At 36.6% G+C, this 16,488-nt stretch overlaps 1 protein-coding gene across 8 annotated transcripts in view; it reads right to left on the bottom strand.

Moving 5' to 3' along the window:
* SLC4A7 (solute carrier family 4 member 7) overlaps positions 1–16,488 on the bottom strand; it is an 84,877-nt gene that overhangs the window by 22,165 nt on the left and 46,224 nt on the right. For 5 of the 8 annotated variants that reach the window (XM_057424815.1, XM_057424818.1, XM_057424816.1 and 2 more), the window contains exons 3-9: positions 16,326–16,469; positions 14,417–14,552; positions 13,280–13,440; positions 11,494–11,682; positions 8,333–8,695; positions 2,778–2,893; positions 1,310–1,467 (exon numbers count right to left, since the gene is read on the bottom strand). In XM_057424815.1, the coding sequence (XP_057280798.1) occupies positions 1,310–1,467; positions 2,778–2,893; positions 8,333–8,695; positions 11,494–11,682; positions 13,280–13,440; positions 14,417–14,552; positions 16,326–16,469 (1,267 nt within the window). The remainder of the gene's footprint in view (positions 1–1,309; positions 1,468–2,777; positions 2,894–8,332; positions 8,696–11,493; positions 11,683–13,279; positions 13,441–14,416; positions 14,553–16,325; positions 16,470–16,488) is intronic. The other 3 variants (XM_057424822.1, XM_057424820.1, XM_057424821.1) reach the window with 2 other exon arrangements.

Raw genomic sequence — 16,488 nt, 5'->3', positions numbered from 1 at the left:
AGGAGGTAAAAGTGACATTTTAGGGAGGGAATTCAATCTGGGTGTGGGTCACACCTTATGTTAACAGTCTCCATTTCCAATCAGAGTAACAGTTATTACACCACCAAACAGGATTAGTATCTTATATATTTAAACAGATACAAAGCACCAAACCTCCATAATTGTCTTCATTACCTTCTTCCTATACTCCATGAAAATAAAATTTTTAAGTACAAACAACATACTTTTAAAAAGTAGTGCCTTCTTTCCCCATATAGTACAAAAAGCTCAGTTATCTTTCCTTTGCAAGGTAACTGTCCTACTGAAACCGCGTCTTTAGAATCAAATATGCTATTCCAAATCTGCAAGTCTAAACCATTCTGAAAAATTCAGGACAGGATAATTTTAGCTACATTAATACAATAATCCGTATGCAGAAATTCTGGAACTTCCCAAGAAACTTTATGAGCAACTAGTCCCCAAATATTCTCCTATTTATAGAACATTGCTAAGATTATTTTTGCTTTTCAGTAAGAGTGTATAAATTGAAAATTACCAAGCAAGCACTTTGATAATTTTAAAATATTAAAAAGACAACCACCAAAACACATAAATGGACAAATTTATGCCAAACACCACAGAATAGACAAATACATCAATGTGCACAGAAAATGAAGTGCCCTCTATGATGAGTGACAAAACAGCCTGCCATCTTTATCATGGGACCTGCATTTTCATGTTTGATGAACTGTGGTAATTTACACACAGTATACTGTGAGACCCATGATATCAGGGGGATGAGGGTGGGTGCATCAGGAAGGATAGAATATTGCAGACTGAAAAACAATTCAATGTATTAGCTGAAGACTGGTTACCCCAGTGTTAGCCACATAGATTTGGGCATGTAATTGAAAAAACTAAGTTTTTCCACCACTGAGGTTATTCATATACAGAGTATTTCTATACAATGAGCATAGTTTCAAATTAGACAGACTTTCAGACTTTGTGGACTCTTTCCACAATCTTCATGCGATATTTAAAATGGCAACACAAGCTTGGAGAATTCACTGCTTTTACTCCAGGTCAACTACCAGTTTCAGCTTCTGCACTTGTTTAAGACAGAATCATTATATGCATTTGAAGCATCCAGAGACTTTATAGTGAATCTTATTCCTTTAAATTTGGCACCAAATGACTGACATCATGTTAAACAAAAGTTTACATTTCTTGAGCTTAATACAGTAGGTATAAAAAGGTATAACTTTTTGAGATCTTAAATATTATTATTATCTTGTGTAAGTAAAGCCAGACCTTCTAAGCAGTTATTTACCGTGTAGGAACTGGAACTTCTGTGAGACCTGAGAGAAGCACAGCTGGGGAGAGCCTCACAAAAGCAATAATAGGTCTTTCTAGAAAGTCTACTTCTCCCACTAATACATTTGACGCTTCTGCTCCTGCAGGTATTTTCCTCATGAAGTTCATATCAACCTATTCATGCAAAGATGAAACAAGTGTTTATTCCCTTACGTAAGTTTATCAATATTTACTAGACATCTATGCTACAAAGGCAAATTATATATCCCACAGTACAGAAAAGACAAACATATGCAGAAAATGTCAGGCAGCCAACTAATAAACTATTTTCTAGAAGTTAGAATTACTACTACCTACCATATTCTAGAAGACTCCAAACTGCAAAACCACCTTTCTAATATTACTTATCAGAACAAACATTCTGTGATGGGATATAATAAAATCTATGCACAAAATTAACTAAGGAGAGTTCATGTAATTACACATAGTTTCTAGAATGCAAGTAGTTGTTTCACAGCTGTATATTTCAAATAGGTCATAATTTTGAAATATAATCTGTATGTTTGTCTTCATCTGTCAAAAATACGATGGCTGAAAATACTGACATTTGTTTCTGTAATTACAGAAGAGCATCAGAAAATGGTACAGCACATGAACTCTGTTCACATACACACAAGCACCAGTTACATGGCTATCTAGAGAACTCACAGGTGGCCTCTTGAGTCCCACACCAAGTGTGCCACAACTACAGTGCCAGGAGGCTGACTCCTGCGCAACAGGAGACAAGGCAGGTGTACAGAAGGACACGCCAAGAAAAAACAAAAACTGTGACAGGAATATATGGCCCCTGCCATGATTAGATCTGAACTACAGTGTAAGTTAGCTTTCCTTAAGCATAATTGACCAATTTTCTTAGTTTCACAGATGGAACTTGTCCAGAAAATTTAAATTTAGGAAAGAAATACAAAGGATTTACAGTATGACACAAGATTTCCTTCAGAAAGTTGTATTGTAGGCTCCTAATGATTAAGATGCACAATAATAACTTTTCTACAGCAAACTCATAAAACATACAAAACAAATTTCCTTTCAAAGCCCTCTTTACAAAAAATCCAGAAAGTCTGTGCTAGGGAAAACGTTACAACACTATCTATAATACTGGTTTTATGAGTCTTTATAGCAAATCTGAAAATACCTCCCTCTTCATGAGAAAGTACAGCAACTGCACTCTTGAAGTTACCATAATAATGAAAAGATCAAAGGAAACAAAGTTCAGTCCCACTGGGAGGGCTTTCAAATACATTTGACGCATTTAGCCTACACGGTATTGTGGCACTTGTACATACAAATTACAGCTAAGTACATACGTCTTGCGTACATTCCTACACGTGTACCTATATGTTTCTTAGTTGTAAATAAGAGGGAAGTTACAACCACATTTTTTGTTACATAGTTATTTTCTGCTAAACATTAAGGTTACTTACCTTACTAAAATCAACTGTGCTATTTTCTCTGCTTCCTCCTGCCCCGGTACCTTTAACCTCTCCGGTTTTTCCAGTGTCTAAATTTCCAGGTGCTGATTGTGGAGATGCTAACAGCCCTAAACCAAAACAAAAGGGTTAAGTTCAAAATGGTGTACGAACTGAACCAAGTATGCGACACTACCAACACTCAATGTGGCAGCTTGCTTAAAGCAAATGTGCAAATTATTCAGTAAGGGTGCCCTACATTAGTATCATAAATGCAACATTAACAAGTCACTGTGTTGTCAAAATAATGACAACATTAAAAAACATAAGTATTGCCCAAATGATGGCCATTTGCAGAACAGTCACCAGTAAATTAGAGCTACTTAAAGTGCAGAAAAAAATAACAAGTTTTGACATTTTAATCATAACTGCTCTAGTAAGTAGCAGACAGCATCTTTGCTATATTTATAAGTCCTCAAACACAAAAAGCAACACCTCTGCTCCCTAGTCTTCTCTATAGCAATTATTTCAAATGTAAAAGCCTTGGCAAGCCAGACTACAATTACAAGGAACAATAGCCTAGTAGTTAACTAACTTGCACAAATAAATTGTGTACTACATGAAGGAGAGACTGCTTACAAACCACAATTCCCATCTACAGACCAAAGCTCCAAGTATTGACCTGACCAGATGTTATTATATGAAATGGTGTCTCTTAACACATAAGCTGAAGAGGCACGTGCAATGAAACTATTAAACATACAGCTTCCTTTTGACACCTGCTTCAAGACAAAACTGTTTTATATAGCTTGCCATGCTATTAGCAACAGTGAATTCCCGGCTCATTAAGGGTGCAAAAGGCAAGTAACCCAGGTGTTTGTACACCTGAATACCATATTGTCCCACGGCTATCCCTTCCCAACTACCATTTAAAAGCTGGTCTAGGCATGCATAACCAAGCCCAAATCCCATCTTTTGCACTATAGAGCTTTTACTTGTTCAGTTTAACATGCACTAGAAGTGCATTTGGCCTTGCTTGTCTACACTAGACCTTTCACATACGGTGATAAAATCATGCTTTAACATGCTTTCAAAACCACATTGGACAAAGAGTAAAAGTCTCAACATTGTATTACATGCAGAAAGTTTGTATTTAGGCCAAGCACCACCCAAGATAAAACTGAAGTCCTCACTTGGCTACCTGTTGGCTATTGCTCTATCTTAAGTACTACTGCATAGCTAATTGCATCCGTGTTTATAATTTAGTAATTTGACTTTTTTAGCATTTCAAATGATAACCAAATTAACTTTATTTGATCCCCAAATTTAGTTAAAAAAAACAACAAAAAAAACAAACAAACAAAAAAAACACCCTCATTCAAAGAGCCATCATATCAAAGAAACATGCAGGCCCAAGCTTTTACCATTAATTTTCATTCTTACAGTTCATAGGGATGTAAGTGGTGTGGGTAGCTTTTCCTGAAGCAAAAACCAAATGAAGTTAGTAAGCTGTAATTTTGTTTGTGAATCCTAACACGCACAAGTAATTAGCTAACCCTAGAAATACAACATTAGGTAAGCTAGGGAAAACAAAGCAGTCACAATTCTACCCTTCTGCTCCAAGATGTATGCGTTATTCACAAGAATGACTAACAGCAATCAACCACCTACAAAATCAGCTGTTCAGTCTTTTAAGTGCATAAGAGTTGATGTTAAGATGTATTTGTAGGACCAGAAATAGAACAGAAATATTAAGCAGTTGTTGCAGAAGAGCATAATATGAAAGTGGATACACACAAACTTCTTTCACGTTTTCCCCCCCCTCATAACAATAAAGGTAACTGATGAAAGATGAACAATAATGCATCATTTTGCCCTTTACACAAATGCTCTGAGAGCAAGAGCAAGCAGAGATTAGAACAAAATGTGGAGAAACAACCAAAGAGGAGAACAGAAAATAAGGATTCTACGCATTAGCGTAAACTAATCTATTTCTGCGATACCAATTCTTCTAAAAAGTTTGCCTTCAAAATTTCTCCAACCAGTCACAGTCAAGATTCACAAGTTTTGGCACCAATACAGGAACACCTGTCTGATTTTAAACCACATGTAAATAGCTTTCCTTCTGCTGGTCTTGCAGTTGGACAGACTGCTCTGCTCACATGAGAAGACTACTAAGTTTTACAGACCTGATCAAGCATTTCCATATGATACTGTTTTATTATGTATATCAGTCTGATATTATCACCTCTAATTGTGAAATACATTTACTGAAATCTCTCACTAACAGAACAACTTCTTTCCTTCTCCTTTCCAGTTCAGTAGATAAAAACCTCAAAGGCTACCGCTAAAAGGAAGTCTACCTAGTAATTTTTCTAGACCAAAGACAGAGAAGAAATTCATCTCGTTTTTCCAAAGCCACCAATGGGATAGTTAAAAATACACAGTTCTCTTCTTGACATTGTTAGCTGGGCAGATATACCACCTGTCTCCTTAGAAAGATAACAGCTGATCAAGTCTTTAAGTTTGGATTAAAACACCCTAAGATCACTCAAGTTAAAGTACTGAAAACTACACCTTCACTAAAGGTCATATTCATTTCTTTAGCCAACTACACTTAGTTTACTACTGTGATCACAAAAATCTAATGGACATTATCTACTGGAAAAAGAAAGCAAGAATAATACAGACATTTGCCTCACATCTCTACTTCAGGTAAAAATAAATACATCGGGGAAATAAGAGCAGTTCAACACCTAAGCAGGATTATTCCAACATAATTGTGTTTGTATAGTGAAAGTTTATGAAACACAAAACTTGCAAATACAAACTCACACTATATTTGTATTTACAGAAATAAAAATCAATTATTAAAACTAAATTCCAATGAGCCTTAATGGGAAAATATTAAAATTGCTCTTAGAAGGCAAATATGTACATCTTTCTAAATTACTATTTTCAGTATATTATTGTAAAAGCAAAGCTGTTCTAAATATTATCTTACTCAGTTTTAATGTACATTCATCAATGAACCAAAAGACTTCTTAAAACAGGACACTTTGCCACTGTTCAGACATTAAGAAAGCTTAATGATACTGGTGAATTAAGAGTGTTCACCTTTAGCTGTGACACAGCTCTCTCTCTTCCTAGCTCTACCTATGGAATTCATTATCAACAGTTTCAAAGATGGGAAAACAAAAGCTGCTCTTCAGCTGATGACAAAATAAGAACAATATCATTAACAGAACCCTTTGCCTGGTGGACCTGTTACGAACTGATGACTGGTTGATGAAAAGCGGTAGACTGAAAGTATTCCCCTCTTCCCTCCTTTTACAGTAATTCACATTAAGTTCAGTAACCTTCCATCTATTTATAAAGACCAAAAATAAAGTCTCAATAGCACAAGGTCAAAGATAGATGAATGCTACACAGAAGAAAGCCACCTATTAGAAAATTAACAAGATTCCTAATGCTCACAGGAGGCAAACTTAATTATACAGATGTGGAAAAGTATTCAGATTGCAATATTCTGAATTACTAGAGAGGGAATACAAACCGTAACTTATAGCGGAATGGACCAATGGCTTGGGGAAGAGTGGCTGGAAAACTGCCTGGCAGAAAAGGACCTGGGTGTGCTGACTGAAGGCTGGCTGAACATGAGCCAGCTTGTGTCCAGGCAGCCAAGAAGGCCAACAGCATCCTGGTCTGTATCAGAAATAATGCAGCCAGCAGGGCCAGGAAGTAATAATCAGGAGATTAGTCCAATTGCAGCCACAAAGTCATAGCCTGAGAATGTCTTCAAGGCAAGTCTACAGAAAATGTGTCTCTGTGTTCAGATGACTTCTTGAATTAAAAAAGGGGGGAAAATCCCTCAGAAAACAAAAACATATTCCATCATTATTGGTGTTCATCCTTCTCTGAGAAGACTTTCATTTATGGATTAACTGGGAAATCATCCCTTCAGATTCTTCCTTTATGAGAAGCATAAAGGCACAAAAGCAATTTGAACATGACTTGGAGATTCTGGTGGAAAGCTCTATTAGTGGTATCAATAAGCTCTACTGGTGGTATATTAGTGGCATCAAAAAGCTCTATTAGTGGTATGTTAGGGCATAAAGTATTTGATCTTCATTTGTTTGCCTTCTCTTGGGTTCTAAAAACCTTGGGTCTGGCATGCTGTAATTCCTGTCAGATGAGTAGAAAAGTAAGAACTGGGTGAGTAATTACAGCTCTTTCAGTTCTGGTTTTTTATTACCTTTGCAAGATCACCCATGAGAGAGAACAATCTTAATTCTTGTATTTTCCCATAAAGAAATGGGAGAAAAGAGCCTTCTGTTTGCTTTTCTGAATTTAAGTAAAGATAGACCCCTACTCCAACTCAATATGACAGCCTACAACTTAGCTTGCTCTTTCCTTCTCAGCGATTCAGTTGCAAAATGTGAAGAGAGATAACCACAACCTTTTCTCTGTCAGCGTATTTTCACTGCTAGATGTAAGTGTGCTCTTAAACAAGTGAGGAAGGAAACTCAAAAAAAACACCCCACACCCTAAGCCTCTCCACCCCCAGGAGGAGCTTAAAGGCCAAAAGAAATGATCTTAAAACCATTATCTATCTAGAAGAATCCTGAAGTCTCCAAATAGGTGATAATTTTGCAGAAGTAAAGCAAGCATAGCAGTATGCATGCAGAATGCAGACGTTACTAAATATTTACTAAAAACTACTAAAGAAGCTGTCAGAACTATCCATCCTTTCTTTCAACTTAGCTATACATCCAGGTGCCTTTTAACATGCAAAGAACAATAGCTTTGCAAGGCAAAAAATTAATAAATTGCTGAGCTCTGATCTACAAACCTACAATTATAAACTCTTACCTACCTTACCCTATTTTGCATATCTAACACAACAAAATAATGATCAAGTGCCAGATACTGAAGCAGAGCTATACTAATGTATAGCTATCTGAAAACAGTTTTAGATGAACTGAACTGGCCAATTTCATCATAAACTGCCACTGTTTTTAGTGGCCCTTGTTTTTAACAGAACAAAAGCAAAACAACTGCTTAAAGACTTCATGATACAAATAAGCTAGGAACATCACTGATAATTTTACCTTCCCTAATTCTTTTCATATTCATCTCTAATACTTCACTACATCTTCGGCTGTAGCTATCTCAGGATATCAAACACTGGTTTAAAATACTAACTCAACCACTGACAAAAAAACCCAGCAAAGCAAAACCTGACATGACTGTAGGTGAGTGAAAGGAAAAGGCCACCATTTTTGACATTTTGCTTATATGTTACATTTTAAAAACATTATTCCTTTTTAAATTAGACAAATGAAGGTTAATTAAACATGTTCTTTTTTCTGCTGGCTTTTGTTAAAAGCTAAAAAGTTAAAAATGCCAAACAAGGAAATAGAAACAACTGAGAATAAATAAAACATGCAGCAAAAGTAACAGTTATCACATATTCCTTTGTGCCAAAGTTATGTGCCAAAAACATCACAATGCAAGTGATCCAGATGCAGACAGCATCACACACGGACAGCTTAAATTGTAATAGTTGCCTGGTGTTTTGTCAGTATTTTCCTTTGTCTTCTTTTCATGGCATTCCTGCACTTCTAAGTCCTCCTCAGGTGGGTGGATTACTACTGAAGGAATATCATCACTGGCAGGTGACACCAGCAATTCCTTGCCCTGCAGTGGACTTGGCTGGGCACTTGTGGTTGGCAGGTGGCTGCAGGTAGGACTGGAGGGTGGTGTGTTTTGAGGGGTAGTTATAGGGGTTGTACACCTTGAGGCTGACGGGGTTCCAGCTCTCGAAGAAGGAAGAAGGTAATTGAGAAGAACTGACAAACGGTTTTCTCCTCTCAGGGAAATATTTGAGGCAGAGAGACCTGTTCGCAAAGAGTGGCGGGAGGCTGAAAGGCCTTCCCCCAAGATAAAACAAATGAAACACCATGAGGCTTAGAACAGGGCTACACTAGAAAACAACACAGACACAAATATGCATTAACAATTTACACAATAAATTGCAGGGTTTATGGGCAAAAAGTGCCATACTCATGCAAGTAAGACAAGAGAAAAAAGCAAATCTGATTTCACACAACCAGAAAGTCAGGAATTACTGATAAGTACTAATTAGAACGGCAAAGATATGTGGGAGAAGATATTATCTTAAAGTCAGTATTATTTGTTAATATAATTAAAAAAAAAAAGAAAACTGTATCTCTTAAAACTGACTCTTAAATTTTCCTGGAGGGATTTCTTATTCCACATTGCACAGCAGCTACCTTTAATGCCATCCAAAAACTACATTAAAAAAAAAAATCATTATCAGCCAAAACACTACAAGACTTCAGTTAACTGTACCCATTATATACAAACACTTATTTTTAAAATTGAGGTATTTCAAAATGAACACGATCAAACATATCTAACCATGTTAAATGCAACTGTCTTCCAAGAAAAGTCTGGGTTTAATAAGAAGTTTTCTAGTCAGCTGTAGTCCCAATAAATATTTTTGAAGAGGGCATGAGGAAATGCATTATCCCTTCTGCATTTCTTCTTGCTGTGACTTACCAAAGTTCCCAAACTGTATAATATCATGATCCAAAATTCACTGTTACTTTTCTTGCCCTATCCACTTTCACTGTCCCACTAATTTCATATAAAGAGAACATAGTCTTGTCATGTTGCCCTCAGATTTAAGTTTGCAATGGATTTCAGTTCTTCATTAAACAGGAAAAGAATGTTTATCCTCATATCAGTATTTCCATTAGAAGGTTTAGCGATACCATTCCTCTCACAAAACCACAAATACTTTTCCTGGGATGGCAGGCTCCTCAAGAAGAGTACTGATTACTTCTCCTACAATCCCTGAAATCAAAAACATGCTGTTTTCACATACCACACCATCAAGCAAGGGAACAGCAAACTAGACACATGTAGTCTCACATTTATACTAGGCACTACAGAGATCAATACGTTGAACAATCCTATAATAATTTACAAGGAAGAGGCATGGAAAGTATGCCTAGGTAAAAGCCACATACATTTCCTCCCCCTCCGACAATGGAAGAGCAGATCCTACAGATACAAACTTGATTTAAATTATAAACAAAAACCTCAAAGATCAACTATTAAAACTGCAGCACAGTAAAGACAAGAGAACCAACAGAGCAAACTGGTTGATTTTATCCACATTAATCACTACATTAATAACTAGACTTCTGCCAGGGTATCTGTGATGAATCATGAAAATGAGCTATCCTAACACACAGGTGTAATAAGGGCCCTAAAAGGTATTATGCACATATGCAAACCAAACTGGTTTGGTTTACCAGTTTAACCATAGGATTACAAAGAAAAAGTAAACTGGTACATGCTGGCAAAGAATTAATCATGTTATACTGGCTTCTTATTTGAGCATCTATCCCATATTCTCTTGTGGGAACATTATTAGGAATAAAATACACTGGAAAATGGAAGTGACACATGAAAAGGAACTGACAAGCAACAGCCCTTGAATACAAAATTCTGAGCATTACAGTTGGGGATACAGGTATTCAAGGATAGGTAAAAACAAGTTTCTATGTGAAATTTTCATGTTTGCTGAAGAAAACAGGGAAGTTGGAAGTTATAGAAGGAACTATGTTCTTATATAAATTAGTTGTATTTTCATTCTAGAAAAAATAATTCTAAAACTATCCTGGAAATATTTATGCATGCATCATACATGCACTAGCTAACAAAGTATCAACAAGCTGGGACTTCTGCTGCAGCATACTCCAACTAGGTACCAAAATGACAAGTCCCTCCCAACAAGCACTTAACTAAATGGAACATGTAAGCAGTTAGGCATCTTTCAAGACAGGAATCTCACTTCAAGGAATGATTCATGAAATTTGTACTAAGTTTTCACTAGACTAAAAAATTCCATTGAAATAGTATGCATGTCAATGCACAGCAAAAAGAAAACAAAGGACAGAAATGGAAATAGCAGCCATAAGAAATACAAGAATAAAGTATGCTTTTCTGCAGTATATATTGCTACTTGGACTTTGCAACTGGATATCTAGAGTAAATATTTTAATATTCCAGCATATTTTCAGGAACTGGTTGCATAAAAGACATGGTACAGCCTACAAAAAAGTTGCTAATAGCTTCCTAGGTTTTAGATTCCTTCCTTCCCCATTAAACCCTCTCTAGAATACAAGGTAAAAAACAGTGTTCCAGATAAAAGTAGTTTCTCCACCATTAGCACAGTGAACTTTTTCTAGTCATATTAACACTGAATTAAAACACAGTAACTGTCAGCATCACTGAACTCATGACACAACAACAAATCCCTAGTATAAAAACTGAATAAGCAAGTAGAATCCATCTGATAAACATAAAGCTATGCCAGGATGCTGAAATACCTCGAACATTACACATTTTATTTGAGCATATCCTAAAAAACGTTAGGACCAATGCAGGTCTATTCCTATACTTCAAAACGCTAATGCATGCTATGTATACAGGCAGGAGTAGAGTGTTTGAGTAAAGTCAAAAATATATGGAAACATCAAGCACAGCTACATATAGCACACACTGTTATCATTAGTTCCTTGCTTATCAAGAAGGAAACACTTATCTGCTATTACCAGCTTGAGTTTTCCTTCATCTCCCATTGCGAACATTATTTAACACGTTAGAACAAACTGGATGCTACAACTTCTCTCACCATTTCTTTCAAGCAAGTGAGGGTCAGAATGTTTCTTGCCTATATCTGCAAAAGACCGAACCAGGGGAATCCGATTGCTGAACTTTTTCTCATTCTGATGATGGTGCCTCTTCAGAAGAGCCTGTCTCACGTTTTCCCTTATGGATTCATCCAGCTGGCCAGAGGCAATCATGTTGTCCAAAACCATATCTGTATAATAACAGCAAAAATTATCAAATCACTTGTCCACTACATTCAAGCAGTGCAGTTACATCAAATAATAATTAAAATTTAAAAAAAAAAAAGCAATCTATTTAAAAAGTATTTTCTTTAGCAAAGTCATCTTCAAGAATCCACAGGAAATTTTCAAAGATTTCACTAAACAAGCAAATGTGAGGTTAAGGAAAGCACAACATGCAGATCCAAGACAAAATTTGCTAGTAGCATCATTTTAAGAAATAAGTTACTTATTTTATAGTCCACTGTCATTTATTTCAACTTTCAACAGTGACTCCTTTTCCAAAAAACACATCTGTGTATTAAACAACCCTTCACTAGAAAATGAACACACAGAGACAGAAACACAATGAAGAACATACTTAAGACAGTCCTAACCTGGTGTTCCCTATTTTGAAAGTATACAACTATATAAAAGTGAAAGCTATTAAAGAATGAGATGAACTGCTTAACTCCTCCATCATCTTCAGATGCATTATGTTCTTGAAGCTCTCTACCAAATATCATGGGATTCACATGCTTCAAAAGTAGTGTGAAACAAAAGCTACTAACATCATCAAAACTAACTACTCAGCTGTCAAACATCAGGTTTCAGAAGGGAAAGCAATATGCTCACAGTAGAAAAGAAAGCTTGCATGTTTGGATGATTTTATAGCTGCCTTTTTTGTTGTCATTTTTATTAATTTAAGAAATTAATTAAACCAAAACATTACTTTTTAAAAGCATGTATTGAACACTCTTGCTCACTAAAGTCAGGAAAATAGGAAGGGAATATAAATATCCTGAGTGAATTTCAAAGACTTCAAGATAAAACAAGAAAACATTTCAAGCACTGCCAGAGTTTTTAATGCCAAAACACCCTGTCCTTCACATACATGTTGGTCAGCCCTAAGCCTAGTGTGATTCCCAAGAAGGCATTCCACTGTGTGGTACCTGCAGCAAAAGATACCATGAAAATTATGAGAAACTAGTTTAAACACCCACAGGCTAAGCAGATTGTATTTGTGTCTGTGCCAATTTTTATTTATATTAAAAAGTCTTCAAATCTGATTTTATAATATCCAAAATGACCATGTATTGACTAGTGAGGACACCCAACATAGTAGATCAAACAACACATACAAAATTTATTTCTGCTCACCTTAAAAAGATGGAAAACCAAACAAAACCCAGATGTGCAACAGTCAACTGCACTAAAGGCATCAAGTTAACATCACCCAAATTATGATCAATAATTTCGGTACTAAAGTGCTCAAATAAGTCCTAAAATACTCTAGCAGATATTTACATTTCATCTGTAGAAACACAGATGAAAAAACACATTCAGGAAGTAGAACATACAGAGAAATTCTGGGCCTCATCCCAAACTATGTAACAAAGGAGGTCCTACTCATGCAGTGTAGTTCCTTGTGAGTAAAATTTGTAGGACCAGATGAAGAAAACTGCAGTAAGCATGCACATACCTGTTTCTTCAATACAGGATTTTCAAGAACATATAAAGACACTGTAAAAACATATCAAGTTATAGATTAAAATTTAGGAATAAAGTTGTAAAAAGTGTTGCTTCAACCTGCTATCTCATCTAATGTGCTTGCTCTCATGTCCAACATGACCGTCCCATTCAGAATACAGCTTCGCAGTTCAAAGAGACTGTGCAGAGACAGAGTTGCTACATAAGGTTTGCTCCATCTATCACCACCATCTTCAACATCCTCTTCAAATTTCAGCCACCTGAAACACATACACATATTTGTATTTCTCCTGGAAGACCCACAATTTGGCAATCAATCCCACTCTTCCCTGTGGCTCCATATGACAAGGAACAGAAAATCCCATCAGCTCCTACCAGCTTTCATATTTTAAGACGTCCCAAATGACTGACAGCCACAATATCTTATCAGGCTTTTTAACCGCACTGTTTCAGATTTTGCCCATTTTGTTTCTTTTGGTTTGAACAATACCTTTTATTCACAAGTTCCTGTGAACAGTGTGGGCTTGTGCCTTTATTACTTAATTTCCATACCTCAATTTCTTTGGTATTTTAGGAAAGCTGTCTGAAACAACACAATACCATGCTTAAGCCTCCGAGGGTGCTATGTTAGGCACCAAAGAGCTAGGTAATACTAATATGTGTAACTGTAAATTGATACTGATCCTGACTCACAGGTACTATATAAATTGAACTTCTGCAAAAGTCACCATGCAATACAGTAATGAGAAGTACTGAATGCAGAAAAACTTACTAATACATGTATGTAGAAGGAAGCTACTTGACCAATAGAAGCAAAAAATAATTGTGGCTGTAATGTTCATACAAAAAATTAATCAAATACTACCCAAGAACGTACGGAAATACCCAGTTCTAATATATCAGCAATAATAGAGCAAATAGCTTTCTGAGATTGCAGATACTGTGCTCCATGGCTGAATACCTGTATTTATACCTGAACACAATTGTACCTTTCACAGTGCCTGGCATGATCAGTTTCAGGAAAGTCAACACAGCACCCATAAGACTGAGGATCTCTTGGGAAACCATACTGAAACCATACTCCTTCCAGAGTTGGAGAACAAGAATGATAGTTTTGTTTTGCTAAGCATAAATTGAGACAGCTCTTAGAGTTCAAACCTAGACCTAGTTTGCAGCTCTTTAAATAAAAACCAGGAAAAGATAGATATACTTTGAAACAATCTACATCTAGCATACCTAGCAGTTTCTTTCCATTCATATTCTTCTCCATCCCTGAAGCAAAGTTCATCCATTTCAGTGAAGAGATCATGGGGAATGTGTTCATCATCATCTTCAGTACCCAAGATAAACTGCACTCGTTGGGATGGCGTGTCTTGAAGAAAAGGAGAAACTGAACAATTAAATGAAGTCATACTTCTATTATGCAAGAAACACCATTTAACAGTTAAATCTCCTGCTCTCAGTTAGAAATATGTAGTGTGATATTGTCTTCAAGATGGAATAGGAACAAAAGAAATGTGGATAACTCTTTAAAAGGAGGCCCTTTTAAAATTTTTCATTGTTTCTGAAAACATCTGGAAAATTGTGTTTATGTAACATAAGTACTTTTACACCTCCTATAGATTAACAATATGAAAATAAACATCAACAGCAAAATTCGTTAAAAGTGAAAACTTTAATATACTGAAGTGCTAGAAATCTTGTTTTCACTTTGAGAACAGAATAAATGAAACCACTGTGCTGTAGACGCTAACTAAAGGGAGGAGATTCAGTTCTGAAATGAGTTCTTCAATACAAACAACATTCATTATCAATTAAGTTCTACAGCTGATTGTTCCTACAAACATAAGATCAAATGATAACAATTTGTATTTGGGAGGGGAAGTTTTGAAGATGGACAAAAAAATAAGAACTGTAGACGAATGGTGAAAGCAGACTTGTCAAAGCATTCAGATTTGAAAACTCCTTAGTTTCAGGCAAACTGATCCCATGACCTGCGGAGAAGGACTTGGGGATGTTGGTCGATGAGAAAATTAACATGAGCCGGTAGTGTGCGCTCACAGTCCAGAAAGCCAACCGTATCCTGGGCTGCATCAAAAGGAGCGTGACCAGCAGGTCAAAGGAGGTGATCCTGCCCCTCTACTCTGCTCTCGTGAGACCTCACCTGGAGTATTGTGTGCAGTTCTGGTGTCCTCAACATAAAAAGGACATGGAACTGTTGGAACAAGTCCAGAGGAGGGCCATGAGGATGATCAGGGGACTGGAGCACCTCCCATACAAAGACGGGCTGAGAAAGTTGGGGCTGTTCAGCCTGGAGAAGAGAAGGCTGCATGGAGACCTCATAGCAGCCTTCCAGTATCTGAACGGTGGCATGGTTTAGTGTGAGGCGCCCCTACCCATGGCAGGGGAATTGGAACTAGATGATCTTACAGTCCTTTCCAACCCTAACTATTCTATGAAGAACATGGCTCTAGTCATAGAAAAGTGACAGTGAACAGCATGGTGTCTGCATTTGAAGCTCCACATTTGATGGAACATTGTACTATAACTCTCCCATTCTCCACTCTAGGATTCAAAGACGATTTGAGGTCCTGAAGAAAAACTACTAAGAGTACTGCCAAATAATTTGATTTCAGAGAATATGATAAAATTGTCATATCTTGAGGATTAGGGGTGGGCTGGGGGGTGGTGTCGAAAACTAAAACTTAGCAGACAGAACAATAAGAAGACTGAAATAAATATTTTAATAGCTCACTAATCAAATTACTATGGCAAATGCTGCTTTGCAGCTATATTCATACTTTCAAAAATCTTGAGTGACAGAGGAAGAATAATACAAGACTACATAATCTGAATAAAGATGTCTAATTTAAACACATTTTTATGCTACAGATGAGTATTATGAAGCTCTAGTCTAACCTAATCAGTACAGGCTGATGAACATTTATGCAGACAGCTGGAACAAGTCCAACAACTTATGAATTAGATAAAACACAACCATAAAATCCTTGCCTGATTGTACACACAAGGACATTAACTTTAGTGAGAATAAGAAACAGCAAAAACAGACACCATTTAAGCACAGAGTAGCTACTACAGCATCATTTTCAGAAGACATGAAGAACTGACACAACAGATTTTTTACCATACGATGGAGATTCTCTGCCATCCTCTCTATCAGTTTCTTTTTCTTTTTTTCTTTTGTGATGCCTGTGCCCACGATGTCTGTGCCGTCGACGGCCCTGCTTTCCAAATGGGACGTGAACTCCAATATACACAGCTCTGTGGCCTTTTCAAGAAAGTTTAAA

Source organism: Pezoporus wallicus, unplaced genomic scaffold (assembly GCF_028554395.1).
Source record: "Pezoporus wallicus isolate ANWC-B61680 ecotype Strahan unplaced genomic scaffold, APGP_CSIRO_Pwel_v1 contig_3181, whole genome shotgun sequence".
Classification (NCBI taxonomy): domain Eukaryota; kingdom Metazoa; phylum Chordata; class Aves; order Psittaciformes; family Psittacidae; genus Pezoporus; species Pezoporus wallicus.
This window is presented reverse-complemented; position numbering and strand designations above follow the sequence as displayed.